Raw genomic sequence first — 18,458 nt, forward strand, 5'->3', positions numbered from 1 at the left:
GCCAAAACTGATGCAGCCAAGAACAAGCCAGTTGATACCTATTCAAATATCAGAGGAAATGGAAAATTAAGTGGGAGTAATGGGCATAAGGGCTGCCCAAAGAGTTACAATTGTTTTAGTATTTCCTCTCACTTATTGTCATCACTAAATGGCTGTTAGTGGGGTGAGTTATGAAAAAAAAACTATGGCAGCAAAAAAGAAGAAAAGGGCTGCAGGTTGCAGCGGCAAAGAGTGGAAAAAAGGTGGAAAAAAGGAAGGAAAGCAAGATAAAAAGGCAAGGCTGATGCGTTAGGGAAGGAAGGAAAGGAAGGAGGAAATCTTGGCATTCTTTTCTTTCAGTTTTATCTTCTCAAACTCATGTCTTTCTTTTGGTTTAATTTGAGAATTCTGTGTAACTAATTTTTAGTAGTTCGGGGCTGTTTTGAAGCCCCGAATATGATTGCAAGTTTGTTATGACATTTCGTTTGAATTACTTTTATGAATGGATGAAAATTGGTTCACTACTTGTCTCATTGATGAATTCTTTATGTGTTTTCTACGGATGCATACTTAGTAAGCATATCTAGGATTCTAATGCTATAAATATGTGTGTATCTGCCCTTGTCGAATGAGGACCTACATATGTTCTAGAGTAGTACTTTTTAATTACGATTAACATGTGAATCAATTTCTAGGATAAGTAAGACAACGCTAGTACTTACGATGCCTTGTGATGACTCAAACTCTTTTCGTTCTTAATGATTTCTACTTGTTAAATCTATGAACACACCATTCTAGATTGCATGTTAGGGACTAAGTTAAGTTGAAAACATCATTCTCTTAACATACTACATAAGAAAGAGTAATAGGTTGAGTTCTAACATTAAGCCAACTTGAGCATCTTCATCCGAAAATGAAAGGAATTTGAATGAAACATAACATGTTTGCATGATTATTTGGTAGTGGATAGCAATTCCCCTAACTCGTTTTTCTTAATTTACGAACTACTTAAAATCCGTTTTTGTTTGATTTAATTTAAATAGCAAATCAACTCCAAAAATCCCAAAAATTTGAGTGAGTGTAGCTCTGTGTGTCTAGTGTCTTCATATAAAATTTCGTAGACATTAGATAAGTGTAAGTCGGTCTAATAATTATTTTTCGGTGGCTAGTCAGTAGGGACATCAACACAGTTTTTTTTTACATTTTAAGCAGTTAGATAAAACAATCTTTTGCGGGAAAGACCCTTATTTTCATATGCTACAATTGACAAATCTTAGTGTTAATAAGGAAAATCAATAGGACATTTGTGTGCTACTTTGTGGTGTGCATTTACTTCTATCAAATTTTTGGCGCCGTTGCCAGGGATTGTTATTTCTAATTACTTTTTTTTTTAATTGTTTTCTTTTCTTGTCTGATTAGTGTTTTTGTTTTTGTTTTTATTTCAGGTAGTCTTCGTAGTATATGCATACTCGAAGGTCCAAGAGCATTGATCTAGCATCCTACAATCTTGAGGTTGAACGAACAGTTCGAAAGCTTCGAGGAACAATCAAGCAGAAGCGTGCATCGGTGTTTTTACCGCCATCTTCTCCACCACATTTAAGTTCGGAAGAGGAGGAAGAACCACAAGAAGGCATGGCTGATAACCGTACTTTAAGGGAGTTAGCAACGCCAAATATAGATCAACAACCATTGTGCATCACATATCCAAATGCAGAAGGAGGATTTGAGTTTAAGTTCAGCATGATTCACTACTTGCCTAAGTTCCATGGGTCTTGAGCAAGCTAATGTGTTAGGAGGGTTTTAGGGGTAACAAAGGCAAAAGTATGATCCATACTCCGACAACTATAGCGCGAGGTGGCGCGATCATCCACACTTAAAGTGGAATAATCAAGACAATGGACATCAATCTGTTCCCAACAACTATAACCGTCCACCTGGCTTCTTTCAAGCAAGACCGCAGACACAATTTCAGCCTCAACAACAACAAGCTCCAAGTAAATCTCTTGAGGATTTAATTGCTTCTTTAGCTAACTCTACTCAATCTCATCAATAGAAAACAGACAAAGCAATTGAAAACCTTGAGTGCCAAATGAGTCAGTTAGCAAGTTTGATGGGTCAACAACATCAACCAGGAAGGTTGCCTAGCCAAACCGTGGTGAATCCAAATGCGGAGCAGATGAATGTTGTTACTTTAAGGAGTGGAAAAGAAGTTTTTGAGCAGCCAAGGATGCAAAAGAGGCCTAGAAAAGATACAAATGAGCAAGGGGAACAACAAACCAAAAATCTTGAGCAAAATGAGGCTTCAACAAAAACTGAAAAGTCTCCTAAAGATACAGAATTGAACCAAAAAGATTCTGATAAGGTAAGTAAAGAAGTTCAAAATTCATTTAACTCACGTGTCCCTATTCCTTTTCCTCATAGGTTTATGAAGTCTAAGAAAGAGCAAACTGATAAGGAAATCTTGGATACTTTCCGAAAAGTCCAAGTGAACTTACCTCTTTTAGATGCCATAAAACAAGTGCCCAAATATGCAAAGTTCCTTAAAGAGCTGTGTATGAACAAAAGGAGATTCAATGATCAAGAAACTGTGGCATTAAGCGAGGAAGTATCAGTTGTTTTGCAGAGAAAGCTACCACCGAAGTTGAAGGACGTCGGTAGCTTTACCATTCCATGTGTAATTGGAAGGAAAGAGTTTGGGAGAGCATTGTGTGATTTGGGGGCATCCATCAATCTGATGTCATATTCAGTGTATGAATCACTAAACCTTGGAGACTTGAAGGAAACAAAGGTAGTAATCCAGTTGGCAGATCGTTCAAATAGATATCCCAAAGGCCTATTGGAGGATGTACTTGTGCAAGTGAATGAGCTTATTTTTCCCGCTGACTTTTTTGTTCTTGAGATGGAACATGACCCTATGCCTACTGCACTTCCTCTTATATTAGGAAGACCATTTCTTAAAACGGCGTGTACGAAGATTGATGTCTACGATGATACTTTAACCATGGAAATTGATGGAGAAAGCATCAAGTTCAAAATCTTCAATGCTATGAGGTACCCTAGTAATTTTGAATCTTGTTTGTGTATTGATGCGTTTGACTATTTTGTGCAGGATTGTTTTAATGAAGGTGTGGGACAAGACATTTTATAGAAGGTGTTAGTGCATAGCATTACACATGGAAAACTTAATTATTCCGAACACATTGAAGAAGAATTGATCCAGACAGTGGCAGCCCTTGAGTCTCTTTCACCAATTCGTGGTGAGTCTTCTTCCTATTTTATTTCTCTTCCTACTTCTAACGAAAAAATTCTTCCTTCTGTGATTCAGGCACCCAAATTGGAGCTTAAACCGATTCCTGAACATTTGAAGTATGCATTTTTGGGAGAGGATGAAACATTACCGGTCATCATATCGTCACAACTCACAGCAGAAGAGGGGGAGAAACTGATCCGTGTACTGAAAGATCACAAAACTGCCATAGCTTAAAGCATTGCAGATATCAAAGGTATAAATCCAGCTACATGTATGCATAGGATTCTGCTGGAGGAAGGTGCAAAACCTACAAAGGAAGCTCAACGCCGTTTGAACCCACTCATGATGGAGGTTGTCAAGAAAAAGGTTATCAAGCGTCTTGATGTTTGGGCGGGCTAGAAGGTGAATAATGACTGTTGAAGGTGAATCATCTATTAGTCGTTCAGCGGATCTGAGATGGAGCGCGCCATGATTGCGCACCATGTTGGGACAATGTTGCGGAACAAATATCCTACGAAGTGGGCGTTTTGGAAAAAGTGCCAATTAGTAATTTAATCATTATGTTTAGTATTTAATTACTTTTTTCGCATAACAGTCTAATTATATTCTTGATGAAATAGACTATAACCTAATGATTTCGTTGATGACATACTCAAGAGGCGCTACTGGGAGTGAAAGTATGACGCCGAGCAAAATGGAGAAGCACCACCACCTCAATAAATGTTTGATTTAGATGCTATGAACGAATAAAATAAATTTTTTTTGTATGTATTCGTGGACGGTAGCTTTTAAGTTTTTTCTAAACACTATAATATTTACTTTAAGTATTGGATTTGGATAGCTTATATAAATATTTTATTTTCGTTAATTTAGTAAAATTTAGGCCATACTAAAATACTTTAAAAACAATTAATAACTTGTGCGATAAGTATCTCTGTTGGTCGCATATATTGTCTTCGCAAGTAGACATTCGTCGCTCAGAGCTTCTTCGCGGGACGAACTATTCGTCGAATAATGTGAATTAGGTTTATCAACGATATATGTTTTGCAACAAAGCCTCAGTTGCGAGACGCAGAGCTGCAAAACATTTTTTGCATTTGCTGCCTCTACGTTCCCTTCCCCATCTCTCTTCAATCTCCAACTCCACCTCGACCTCCACCTCGACTCCCTTCATCGTCCTCGATCTATCCCTCTCTATTCGGTAAACGATTTGATTTTGTAGTTAAATTTTTCATTGTGAATTCATATAAAAAAAATTAAATTTGTTTTCTATAGGGTTGTTGTATACGATTATCAGGGAATAACACATTTGAAAGTATTTTCAAAGCTAATACATTTTACACTAACTTAGTTTATTTTTTTTTTTAATTTTATTTGTGAGACCCCGATAATTTATTACCAAAGAAAAGAGGTATTTGGAAACTATTTCTCGAAAAGGTCCTTGTATATGAAGATAGTAGGAATTATTATGAGCTCGTATGTCACATCCCGGCCTGGGGCGGATCACTTCCTGGGCCCGCACCACCACCGTAGCACGATATTGTCCGCTTTGGGCTTACCATTCATTCCCTCACGATTTTGTTTTTGGGAACTCACGAGCAACTTCCCAGTGGGTCACCCATCATGGGATTGCTCTGGCCCCTTTCTCGCTTAACTTCGGAGTTCCTACGGACCCGGGAAGTGATCTGCCCCGGGTCGGGATGTGACATTTGGTATCACAGCCTAACCCTGGCCGTGGTGTGCCGACGAGGACGTCGGGCCCCTGAGGGGGGTGGATTGTAACATCCCACATCGCCCAGGGGAGTGATCCTTAAATGTATATTCCCATTCCTACCTAGCACGAGGCCTTTTGGGAGCTCACTGGCTTCGGGTTCCGTGGAAACTCCAAAGTTAAGTAAGAAGGGGGCTAGAGCAATCCCATAGCTTTGCACCCCTTTGGTAATTGTACTAACTCCCAAACTCCATTCTTACTCATTGATTCAAGCTCAGATTTCATGGCTTTCAACCACTCTTCATTTTGAGAATTAGTCACGGCCTCCTTGAATGTAATTGGATCATCAACCTCTCCTGGATTAAATTCAGATTCTTGAAGATAACAAATAAAATCATCCGATATTGCATGCCTTCTAATTCTTTGGGATTTTCTCAAAATGACTTGGTTTTGGTCATCGACATTATTAGCAGGGACTATGGGATCACTTACTTGGATTGGCATATCATGGTGATCATGTGCAATTTCTTGCTGCTCACTTTCCACGTGAGCATTAGGAGGTGGACTTTTTACACATACTGCCATGGTGGGATTAACCACGATATCTTCTTGTACAACAGTTCCTTGTTCATTATTTACTTCATTTTCCTCTTCAAAACTGAAGCTTTCAACCTCTAAATCACCAACCAACTCTTCTATAAACTTAGCTCTCCCAGTTTCAATAATTCTTGTGGTGCGATTTGGACAGTAAAACCGATAACCCTTGCTCCTTTCAGGATATCCAATGAAAAACAACTAATGGTTCTTGGGTCTAACTTTTTCTCCAATGGATTATAAGCTCTTGCTTTTACCTTGCAACCCCAAACTTTTAGATGAAATACACTCAGTTTCTTCTTGTACCATAATTCATATGGAGTGCTTGGACCAAATTTGCTAGGAGCTCTATTTAAGATGTAGTTCGCCGTTTTTATAGCCTCACCCCACAAAAACATTGGCAACTTAGTGCAGCACATCGTACTCCTCACTATATCTTTAAGAGTTCTATTTCATCTTTCTGAAACTCTGTTCTGTTCAAGTGTTCCAAGATTAGTGTACTGTGCTACAATGCCATTCTTTTCCAAAAACTGTGCAAAAGGTCCAGGACGATGACCAGTTTCATCATACTTGCCATAGTATTCCTCGCCTCTATCGAATCTAACAACTTTGATCTTTAAGTCCAATTTGTTTTCCATTTCGGCTTTATATATTTTAAAAGCTTCAAACGCAGCAGATTTTTCAGCCAAAAGATATATGTAGCCATACCTTGAATAGTCATCAATGAAGGTGATGAAATATTTAAAACCATCATGTGTTGGTGTAGGAAACGAACCGCAGATGTCGGTGTGAATAAGTTCTAGCAGATTTTGGCTTCTAATTGCACCCTTCTTTTTGGTATTAACCATTTTTCCTTTTATACATTCAACACAAACATCCATGTCTTGATAATCAAGTGGTGGCAAAATTTCAATTTTTGTTAAAGTTTGCATTCGTTCCTTTGATATATGTCCTAACCATTTGTGCCATAACTTGGATGAAGTTTCATTGGTTGAAATCCTTCTCTTAATTCCTACAGTGTTCATGGAGACAAATGGAATCTTGCAATTTATCTTAAATAAACCATCTACAAATAGACAACTTCCAACAGAATTCAACTTATGATTAATATCGAAACCATCTTCATTAAAACTCGGAAAATTTTTATTCCTAATGAGTTTTGCCAACGGAAACCAAATTCCTTCTCATGGAAGGTACATAAATAACATCTTCTAAATCTAAAATAAAACCAGAATCCAAAACAAGTCGAACTACACCAATGAACTCCACCGGTACTCTTTCTCCATTGCCTACGAACACGCTTACTTCATCCTTGTTTGGCACCCTCTTGCTTATGAACCCCTGCAAGGTATTTGTAATATGCACAGAAGCACCACTATCAAGCCACCACGTATCAGAAGGAACATCAACCAAACTAGTTTCAAAGCAAACAAACACAATGTTCTTACCTTTAGCCTTTTGTTTCTCCAACCAACGTCTATACTTTTGGCAATCCATCTTCAAATGCCCAGCAAATTTCTTACAGGAAAAACACTTCAAACCATTTGGCTTGCTTGCTGCCTTAAAGTTGCTAAACCCTTTAGTTTTGAAGGATGAGCTTTTGGAATTTTCTTTGACTGAATTCTTAGCAGGGGTGTGGACTAAATTGGCAACCTAGCTTTTCTCTTGTCTTATGTTCTGCTCTTCGTGACACAAATAGCTATAAGCTCATTAAGATCCCACTTTTCCTTTTGAGCATTGTAGGTACTTTTCAATTAAGAGTACTCCGAAGGCAAAGAGTTAAGAGCCACATGAACCAAGAATGGATCACTAATTGCAATATCTAGAGCATTCAACTTAGTGGCAATATCAATCAGCCCCAATATGTGCTCCCTCACACTTCCATCGACAAACTTGGTTGTCATCAATGAGTTCATAAGATTTCCAGTTTCAGCCTTGTCAGATTCCTTGAACTTAGCCTCAATTGATGCCAAAAATTCCTTAGCACTATCCGTATCAGCAATACCACATCTCACAGTGTCAGACATTGCCCTTTTCATAATGAGAATTGTCATCCTATTTGCCTTATGCCACTTCTCATACTTGTTTTTAATCTTGGTCGAGTCGTCCTCTTCAGGAACATTTGGTTCTTCCTCTCTCAAAGCAACATCTAAGTCCATGAGACCTAGAACAATCTCTATGTCTTGTTTCCACTTTTTATAGTTGGTCCCAGTTAAAGCTTGGATTGAATTGAAATTCAAATAAGCATTGACAGTTGAAGATTAAACAAACAATACATACTTAATCCCCATAAACTTCAAAACATAATTAACTTACACCTACGGGCAAGAAAGTTAATATGTATGTGGCACTAAAATACATAGTTATAAGAATTACTTTCATGAAAAATTTTCCACACTTACGAGCAAGAAGAAAACCTTCCACAAATTCTTACAGTACATATTCCATACCATGCTATTGTCTAATTGAACCAATTAAAATAATCCACACTTACGAGCAAGAAGATAATTGTAATTGTTATAATTAAAACAATACAATTTGATCAATAGGACTTTGGATTTAGAGACTGATAGGAGCATATTCATGCGACTTAAATGGCTTGTTCTCGTGCATTTACGTTATGTTTTTCTAGTTATTTTAGTCCTTTATGCTTCTTTTGTGTGTTTTCAGGTTCTAAGGGCTTAGGGAGCAAGAAAGTGCATTTTGAGGCTATTTGGAGCATTTTTGTGCATGATTTGGATAGCTTAATCATGGAGCAAAGAGGATGGACGAAATTGAAGCCTTGTATGCTCTTTGGGGACATCAAACAAAGGGCCTAGCCCAATCAAACAAATCCTTTGAGCCATGGAAAACCTCTAGCCCAATCAAACACATTATGCCATACAAACCAACCTATTTTAGGCCCATTCTATGTACTTAAACCCTAGCCCTTTAAACTAGTTCATTTATCACTTATCAAACCATTCATTTATCACTCACCACATATCATTCACTTATCACTTAACATATCATTCATTTATTTCACTTCCATACTCCTCTTAATTCCACATGCATTCTCACACATGCACATCATTCACTCACATTTCCACCATTCATTCTTTATTCCACAAACAAGTCACATGCATTCACACATCAACAAAACAACTTCAATGCCGTGGGTTCCCATTTCCTTTCCAAACATCTCACATGCATTTCCACCTTCCTACTTCATCATTTCACCACATTCTCCCTCTTTAACTCACATGCATTCATCATAATTCACAACACAAAACAGCCAACACATGCACCAAAACCTTCAATGCCGTGAGTTCCCTTTGAAATTCCAGCATCTTCACATGCTTTTCTAGCTTTCCCTTTCATTTCCACCACTCATTCTTCATCATTTCAGCCACCTACATGCATTAATTATTAATATCTTCATCATTGCATCCAGAAAATGAGCAAGAAAGCTTCCCAAACACATGCATACACACACTTTTTTCAGCACACACATGCAATTCCAACATCAATGCCGTGCACTCCATTTGCTTTCCAGATTTTCACATGTGTCCTAGCTGTTTTCTCATCATTCCTCCACACAAACACATTAAACAAACAGCCATTTACACCTCCACTCCTCCTATAAATACCCTTGCATTCATTCATTTAAGGAGGATCTCATTTTCATACACAACACACCACAAACACTTCCATCTTCTCCCTAGCCGTGAGTCTCTCCATTTTCTGCACCATTCCCTTCCCTTTCTCCTCCATTTCTTCCATTTCCATAATCCCCCAATCCATTCAACACACCAACAACATCCCTTAGTCCTTGTGCTACAACGAAGACGAAGAGAAGAGGGCCTAAACGTTCATACAATTCACGTTTGAGTTGTTGGAATGTTTACGCGTTTCTTTGATTTCAATGTTTAAATTCAATTCTCTTTGTTTTGTAATATGAGGAATGGAAGAGAAGAGTGCCTAAACGTTCATACAATTCAAGTTTGAGTTGTTGGAATGTTTAGGTGTTTCTTTGATTTCAAAGTTATGAGGAACTAAGCCCTTTTTGGCTAGGGGTGATTTGAATACCATGTTTATTTATGTGATATGAATTGATGAATTCCGGTTATGAACTCTTGATTCGTGAATGCAATTGGCTTAACTATTTGATGATTAACTTATTTGTGTTTGTTGATTGAGGGTCGACACTTAATTAGCATGCATGAATATGTGGCTAAAGTTTAAGAAGGTTTCACATAATCGTTACTAACTTATACTTGAAGGTAGTGAAGGTCGCTTGTCACGATCGCGTTAAGTTTAATTCTTAGCATGAGTAACATGATGTCATAGTTGCAAATGCTTTGTCAATGCTTATGGTTTTCATTATTCTTAATGATCTTCGATTGTTTCTCTATTATGATGACATGTAGGGAACTTTTGAGAATGTTTTGGGTTGTCGAATGATGCCATCCAATCCAATAATATAAGGAAAATCTGAGGGTTAACTAGTGATGTCACGGTTAATTTGGGGCATTGTCGTTCATAATTCAATGAAGGAATAACTGGAAATTGATTCATATGCATAAATATCATGTGTAGAGAAAGAACCCTTAGCTAGCTTCCCATCCATTAAGGTCGCTTGTCACGATCGCGTTAAGTTTAATTCTTAGCATGAGTAACATGATGTCATAGTTGCAAATGCTTTGTCAATGCTTATGGTTTTCATTATTCTTAATGATCTTCGATTGTTTCTCTATTATGATGACATGTAGGGAACTTTTGAGAATGTTTTGGGTTGTCGAATGATGTCATCCAATCCAATAATATAAGGAAAATCTGAGGGTTAACTAGTGATGTCACGGTTAATTTGGGGCATTGTCGTTCATAATTCAATGAAGGAATAACTGGAAATTGATTCATATGCATAAATATCATGTGTAGAGAAAGAACCCTTAGCTAGCTTCCCATCCATTCATTTCCGTCAAATCCATATTTACAATTTGTTTTGTTTCCAAGTATTCATTTTAGTTTAAATTCGTCCAAATCCAATTCCCCCCTATTTCGTTGAAGTCTTAATCATTTGATTTGTCTTATTTTATGTTTTTAAGTATTTGGAGTCTTTTGAACTTGTTTTGAGTCTTTTAGTTTGTCTTAGTGTTTTAAAAGTTAGTTTTAAAGCCATTCTAAGTCATAGTAGTCTTGTTAAGAGTATTTTAATTTAGTTTTTATGTTTTTAAGTCAATTTAGAAGGTTTTAGCAAGCCCTCCTAATCCCCGGTCTAGAACGATCCCTCACTTATCCATTCTACTACAATTGTCAAACGAGGGTTTAATTTGAGTGTCAAGTAAATCTCGCATCAGAGACCACTCAAATCAATTAAGCCGCTATGGCTTGCTTAATCGATATCAAACAAGCGATACCTAAAAACTTGATCAGATATTACTTTATGCATGTCGGATTATTAATCTTTATATCAGACATGTCTTACTAGAACCTGGAAACAATCCATCATGCAAATATATGTCCAATTTCAATGTCTTTCAATTAGTCCTTATATTGGCCATACGTTAATTAACATGGCATCCATGCACATCAATATAAGAATGTAAGCCCCTCATCCAATTTGCATGCCAGACAATTGAAAAACATAGCAGCCATCATGCGTAATTATTTGAAGGCAAAAACTGAACTAGAAAACTATAAACTATAACATGATGAACGACAGAAAAAAAAACTTTACCGAGTTTTCTAATTTAATTTTCTTTTAAGGTCTTAATCATACAACCTACGCTCTGATACCACATGTAAAACTTTATTAGCCTATATAGATTAAAACACAATTAAGTAACTAACCTGAAGATGCCATGGACGAAAACTTGGTGCGCAAAGAGTCTTCTACGTTGTACTGATCCTTAGCAATCAAACCGTATGGGGAGTTTGTGAATATTGCATTAACTCAGCAAACGCAAGGACCTTCACTTATATAGGCTTGTTAACCTAATAGGCTTAGCCCATCATTGAGACCTAATAGGCAACTAAATATATCTACATCTCCTTAACCAATCAGGATTAGGAACCCCTTTAGCAAGAATAACAATTTAATATTACATTCCTTTTTGCAACAGGTAAAGTCCAAGTTAATTTCCTAATCCTAACTTGATCCTCAAGTAACGTACAATGATTGTGAGACCACAAAATCTTATGAGAACCGGATTTTACTCTAACATTTACAAGGGACACTAGAGACATATCAGAATATTCGAAAACGAACACTATACATTTAAGCTCGTGTCACTTTGAGAATTGTTTACGATAATATGGACTGTAGACTATAATTGTAAATCTCAATCTTCAAATGATTATAACCTTATGTAAAGTTCTTGTAACTTCCTGCCTAAATCATACATTATGCAGAAGACGCAATCTATAAGGATCAAACATTAGCTGCCATCGTTTTCTTGGAACCAATGAATTCTTACAGGGTGACAAACCGTTCAATTCATATTTCAAGTTCAAAATTTGCAGAGTACTTCCAATCCTCAAAAACACGATTTCATTAACTTCAGTACACTTTTTTTTATTTTTTATTTTTATTCTCAAGTCTTAGGGTTTCATCTTAAGATTGCTAAGAGTTTGATATTGGGGTGGGTTTATTGATAAACTTTAGTTGTATTGTTAATTTCATATTGTACTTAATGGTAATTATGCAATAAAGTAAAAAAGACAATTCATATTTAAAGTTTAAGTTAGGTGTAGAGATAGGTTATATGGGTTCGAATAAAATTTCCCTTCTTCTTATTAAATTTAACAGTATAGATAACGAGGTTATCATGCAACGGTTTCAAAATATGAAATTTCTTGAAAGACGATTATGATTATTGAAAATATAAAATATTATAGATGTATGTGTTATTATGGTGTTTTGATTAGTAGTTTTGTAACTGTTATTCGTCATATCTTTTTGCATTTGTGAAGGGTCCTTCCTCACATGAAATCCTGGCTCTGTAACTGGTGGCTATGCAATTCAGGAAGCCATGCAAAAATGTGTGTGTGTGTGCGCGCGCATGTGTGCGCGTATTTATGTCCATATTTTTATATATTTATATATAGGGAGAGAGATTAGAAAAGATAAGAGTGGAAGAAATGCATGGTACCTAGGAGTGATCAAGGACCTTGCTCAAGTATGTGGAACTTAGCTATTACGGTAATGACGTGCATCTTCAATTTAGCTTTGGAATCCAGGTAGGGAAAATACAGCAGACTTTGCAAAAATTAATTTTATTAAATATCGTGAAATGTTTATATTATTATTATTGATCTTATTGGTTGATTCATATGATCTTATGCTAATTGAATAAATGCTTCTCTTATGTGTTTACTTGTTATTGGTTATGAAATTATTGCTGAAATGCTATTCGTTGAGAATATACTATGATACATGTGAAAGATGAAATGATATTATTTGTGCATCACTCATGTTGTGAGATGTGGTTGGAACTTCAGTGTTGAGATTGCAGTTCTAGAAATAAGGGTAGTTGGAAAGGATATTTTGTGTAGTTGAATCTATTCATTGTGAAACCAGTTCTAGGTGAGCCGGTGTGCACATCAGGGCCGACCCTAACCCAGGGCAGTCAAGGCAACTGCATGAGGCCCCAAAAAATTGAGGGCACAAATAAATTTAATTTTTATTATTATAATGTTATGTCCAGTAAGCGTTAAAAACATAAAAATGGATTGTTTGTCATAATTTGTTATTTGCAGCAGTGTTTCGCTGATTTCTTGCTATGGAAACGAACACAGTTTCGAATCCCAAAACTGCTTCTTCTTTTTTTTTTTTTCTTTTTTTTTATATGCATTTATTTCATCTTTGGTTTAAATAAGTAGCTATATTTCTATATGTGCCTTTGACGAAAGTGGTTTTTACAAATTCATTTTCAATTAATTACCACCATTTGGCAAATAATAGTAATAATAGCCACCCAGATTCAGATCAAAATGAGGGCCTTTTTCTTTTTAGCAATGATGTTCTGTTTCAATATAATGCTAGTGTTTACTTTTCTTTCATATCCAAGAAAAAATGAGTTATATTTTTAAATAACATATATGCGGTATTTGGTTTTTCAATAATTTTTTTTATTCATTCATTGTTTATAACATTATATGTAAAAATTAGAGATAGAAAAATACGACAATTCTTATGAGGCCCCAAGGGACAGTAAATTAGAAAATTATCCCAATAACTATAAGTTTTGTACAAAAACATCTGTCATACTTTAATTGATTTTTGCTTGTGAAATATTTGTGCACCCTTATCTAATTACAAACTAAAGTGTAATGTTATGGCTTAGATGTGAAATCTATTTTTTTTTTTTCACTTACAACTTATAAGTAACAGGTCTTAAATTTGAGTCTTTTAAATGACAAGTTGGATACCAAATTATGACTAACCCATCTTGTTGCTTAGCATAATCCCTCACATCCCACTACCATCTTATCAAAGAAAAGTTACATCGGCATGCACACTAAAACAATTTAATTTTTTTTTTCTTACGTGGAGTTATACTAAGGCACTTTTTTTGCTATTGCCCCGAACCTCAAAAATCTCAGGACCAATCCTGGTGCACATTAGAATAAGGTATCGGCGGGATAAATTGTCAATGTGGGTGATTTGGGCTGGAAATCAATGAAGTAGATAAGGTGACTATCAAAATAGGTATATGAACTTGGGATACCATATGGGGGTTAGTTTGCATAATAGAATATTCGAACCACCACTGCAAATGGTAAAATAACGAGCAGGTCCGCGTGTTTTATTATATATATTAGCAGGTGTAGTCAAAAAGGTTGCGTTGCATTCATGCATTGTTATCAATAATGATTTGTTGTTTGATTATTGATGATGCCATGACACTTAATTTAATATTGTCAATTTACTGTAGCAAGGTTATGTCCCTACTGAGCTGTAGAAGCTCATCCCTCTATTGTTATGCAGATTTATGAACTAGACATCCAAAAGGATAAGCATGATGAGATCATATTAGATGTGAGAATAGAAAGTTATTCATCTATTTACTGTAAAATTGTAAAAAGTTCCTGATTTTTTTTTAAGAATCATGAGTTATTTTTATAAGAGGAATTCATTTTCCAGCCCAACCCATTTCAATTTTCCTTTATTTATTGAGTTTTTAACTCACATTTCAGATACGGGTTTGAGTTTGTTATACCGACCCTGAGTTCGGGTGACATAATTGTTGTGATTTAATTTATTTGTGTGCGAAATATTTAGTTCCCAGGTGTTTGAAAATTAAGAAAGTACGTCTAGATCCGCTTAGGCGTCCGCCTAACTCGCCTAAGCTCCTGCCTAACCCCCCTAAACCTGCCTAGCTTGTGACTTTCACTTAGACAGAAAATCAATAACTCTCATTTTGTATTTTTTTGAATAAAATGTAAGAGTTTTTTAAATACTTAGATAAACACTCATTATATGCTTTTTCCTTATGTTTTTAATATGTTCTAATACTTGATAATCTCTAGTCAATTTATTTTGCAATGTACGTATCCAAATACAATTATGTGTTCCTTTAAGTATAGATGCTCGCTTATTTATACAATATATTAAATATACTTAATTCACTAGTCCACCTAGGCACCTGCCTAGCCGTTTAGGTGCTCGGCTCCAACTCGCCGCCTGACTAGTGCCTAACATTTTTAGTACCTTGGTTGTACATAGTTAATAGTGCTTAACTTTGTACGCTTTTGTTTTAAAAAAAAATAAAAATAAAAAATAAATAAAAAAACTTAGTTTCCCGTCAAGAATTAGTTGAATTTCACAATGGATGCTAAAGCATGACTACGGTCCAATTGATTCTTGAATTGTCCCATTCTTTTGACAGTTTGGGCATGCATAGTTATGTGTCGTAGTTTGTGGTTCATAGATTAGGTTTCAACCATGGGAAGTTCGTAACATTTTTCTCGTTCTTCAAGTGCTAGATAGGTATTTATAAAAACTGCAAGGAGATGTTGCTGGAACTTTCCCATGTCGATATCTAATCTGATAAAAGCCATAAATTACGTCACATAACTGTGCATTCCCAAATGGAATAGGGCCTTTGCAGGAGGCATAAGATGACAAAATCTTGTTGAAGTTGTTGTAAACATTGTATTTTTATTGTGGTTGCAGACATAATGGATGGGCAGTGGATATAGAATCTAAACAGATGTGCAGATGAATACTTGGATAGAATAAAAGAGTTTATCTTTGCACGACAAAATTTGTCTTTGTGCGACGAACTTCATCGCAAAAACTGTTAAATGTAGCAGTGTTGTGAGGTATCACGTTTTTGTAAAGTTTGATTTGACCACGCTCAGAGACATGACAACTTTTGGTAGGCAACGAACAATATGAGTTTGAATCCTCTTTGTGAGGATCCTGGAAATTCGTGAATTGTGTTCGTTCATCATACATCATGGGGTCAGAAATCATTTTAAGTATTTTTATTTAAAAATAAACATAAATATTACTTGACAAAAACTAATCGCACGATGTACGATAAACAGACACGATATACGAATCTCCAAGATCCTCACCAAAAGGATCTAGAAAGGATCTTGTTGGGAACAATATACACTCTCTCTCATGATACTATGTGCTTAATTGCGATAACTAATACGATCTTTTGAAATTCACAAGCTTTTTAGTCAAATGGTTTGTTTAGTCAAATAATCCTAGGATTGTAACATCTCCACTTTAGACCTTGATAATGAAAATCTATAGAAGTAGTTCTTAATTTGTCCACCGTAAATCATTTTAGTTCTTCCATGAAAAATCTTTCAATATTCTCGTTAAATGGAGGTGTTGATTTGACAAAAAAAATACCCTTAAAAAGGTGGTCACATAGTAGTTCACATGATAATTTAATTAATAAAGATATTGATAGATTTTTCACAAATTTATTTCCATCAAATCTAGCTTCTTATAATTTTTACTATTTTATTGATGAGAGGTTACTAATATAGTTAGTAAATTCGTGTATTATACAAGTATTTACGTGTTTTAAAAAAATACGTCTGTTTTTGTACTCGTTTTAATGATTCGTTAAATTGCATGTTTTTTATAAGTCCAACGTAGAATACACGTTTTAAACATATATGTACATACTTTCATGTTTAATACACGTAAAATTCACGAATCCAACAAGTATTTTTAAAATAAAATAATTAATTAATTTAAATAAATAAATAGATATTAAAATACAAAAAAAAAAAAGTGATTGAATTTTTCAAATTAAAGTTTTAGCAAAGTTGTCGAATAACACATGCGTATTTTTCACATACTATACTTGTTTCATATTTTACGAACTATGGTTAGGGGTAATAAGGCTATAAATATTCTTTGTTGCCAAAATTTTTTTAGCACCCCTATAGTAGAAGGTTTAACTTGATTATGTTAAATGAGTAAATATTTATTAGATTTTTAAGAAGGAAAGTCCGAAACCAAAAAAAAAAAAAAAACAAATAAATAAATAAAAGAAAAACATAAGAGAATTGTTATCATTAAGTAACTCTACAGAAAAGTAGTTGGCATAAACGTTCAAATAGAATAACATTGCAAAATGTGGAATGCACAAACTAAAGGCATCCCATGATAAGCAAACATAGTACAAGGGACACAAAGCAAATTACATTAAAAGATGCAAACTCAAGCCTTATATCATGTATACAAATTAAATAGGAGAAAATGAACTTAACTTTGCCCTCAACTCACTTGACTGGAACAATACTTTTTACATAAATAAGAGCTTGAGAATCTATAATCCTATTGATAATCGGAGGAATATGAAGATAGGTGAGATATCCAATACCAGAATTATAAGAGATAACTCTTCCATCAGTGTCAATCATAAGAAGCTCATCACATTTCCAAAGTGTCAATGGCTTCTCAATGCCTTTAAAGGGTCCAGCGACTAGGAGTTTTGTCCATGAACTCTTGATTCCATCATAGTCATCCATTACCCATATTTCACATAATTTAGAATCTTCACTTCGATCATAAAGAGAGCAAAAAGAAGCAATGGATTCATTACACAGAAAAATATAATAAAACTCAAAACCGGATTCTCTCCTAGAAGGCAATTGTATTCTATGAAATCTCTCATCGCCTAAATCAAATGAAAGTATGAATTCCTCACCATCCCTTGTAAACCAATAACAAAATCCCTTCAAGTACACTGAACAAGAACAGGGATAAGTTTTACTTGATATATCAATCTTGCTCTCTTTCCAAGAGTTAGTAGCCATGGTGTATACCTCAGACGTGTGAGGCAGAGGAATACGATGATAATATGTTCGCTCATCATCTGAATACTCACAATTTTCTATAATTCGCACAACCTTGTAATCTTTAGCTTTGCAATCATAGCCAAATCCCAATCCTCCAAAATCGGTCTCCAATTCGAATTTTCCACCGAGAGGGGAAGGTAGGAGAAGGAATGAATCAGGAAGTTGCCTGAATTCCCTCGTTGCAGGATTGCATAAAAGAATATTTTTCCCTGATATTACACAGACAATTCCATTGCAATAACCATGAATCAGTACATGTTGATGGTCATCCCTTGGAAACGGTATATTTAGGTCCTCAACATCATAATAAAGGGTGCGTGCAACTCTATCATTAAAAAAATTAATCATGGACCATAAAACTTCATGTTTCCAACTCTTGTCCGGGAAAACGTGAACCTGAGAACGGTTGAGGAGGATACAAGTATAGGATGAGAATTTGTTGTCCACAGCATTGCTAAGGTGTTTGGCCACAAAACTTGGACTGTTGATGAGAGTGCACCAAGACTTGCGTATGCATTTGAATCGCATCAGAGACTTGGGTGGCAACTTGGACATGACTGCGACCAACCTATCTTCAGAAGTTTCAGTTTCACGCACCTTGGACAT

The 18,458-nt window shown here is 35.5% G+C and overlaps 3 protein-coding genes across 3 annotated transcripts; 1 reads left to right on the forward strand and 2 right to left on the reverse strand.

Moving 5' to 3' along the window:
* The first annotated feature begins 1,874 nt into the window (after positions 1-1,874).
* Positions 1,875-3,463, forward strand: LOC137707758 (uncharacterized). Its single transcript, XM_068446674.1, has 4 exons — positions 1,875-1,973; positions 2,033-3,030; positions 3,089-3,104; positions 3,305-3,463. Exons 1-4 carry the CDS (start codon positions 1,875-1,877, stop codon positions 3,461-3,463), a joined length of 1,272 nt encoding a protein of 423 aa, XP_068302775.1.
* Positions 3,464-7,288: 3,825 nt separating this feature from the next.
* On the reverse strand, positions 7,289-7,693 carry LOC137707759 (uncharacterized). The gene has a single exon (XM_068446675.1). The coding sequence runs from the start codon at positions 7,691-7,693 to the stop codon at positions 7,289-7,291; it is 405 nt and encodes a 134-aa protein (XP_068302776.1).
* A 9,410-nt stretch (positions 7,694-17,103) lies between these two features.
* LOC137707990 (F-box/kelch-repeat protein At3g06240-like) lies at positions 17,104-18,458 on the reverse strand. Its single transcript, XM_068446950.1, has one exon. It carries the CDS (start codon positions 18,456-18,458, stop codon positions 17,274-17,276), a length of 1,185 nt encoding a protein of 394 aa, XP_068303051.1. The 3' UTR covers positions 17,104-17,273.

The sequence above is a fragment of the Pyrus communis genome, chromosome 11, assembly GCF_963583255.1.
Source record: "Pyrus communis chromosome 11, drPyrComm1.1, whole genome shotgun sequence".
NCBI classification, from domain to species: Eukaryota; Viridiplantae; Streptophyta; class Magnoliopsida; order Rosales; family Rosaceae; genus Pyrus; species Pyrus communis.

Bases quoted from the DNA above. Each gene is read 5' to 3' on its own strand.
- LOC137707758 (XM_068446674.1), top strand. From the start codon at position 1,875: ATGGACATCAATCTGTTCCCAACAACTATAACCGTCCACCTGGCTTCT. The intron at 1,974-2,032 runs GTAAATCTCTTG...TCTCATCAATAG, and splicing joins TCAACAACAACAAGCTCCAA to AAAACAGACAAAGCAATTGA.
- LOC137707759 (XM_068446675.1), bottom strand. From the start codon at position 7,693: ATGGACTTAGATGTTGCTTTGAGAGAGGAAGAACCAAATGTTCCTGAA.
- LOC137707990 (XM_068446950.1), bottom strand. From the start codon at position 18,458: ATGTCCAAGGTGCGTGAAACTGAAACTTCTGAAGATAGGTTGGTCGCA.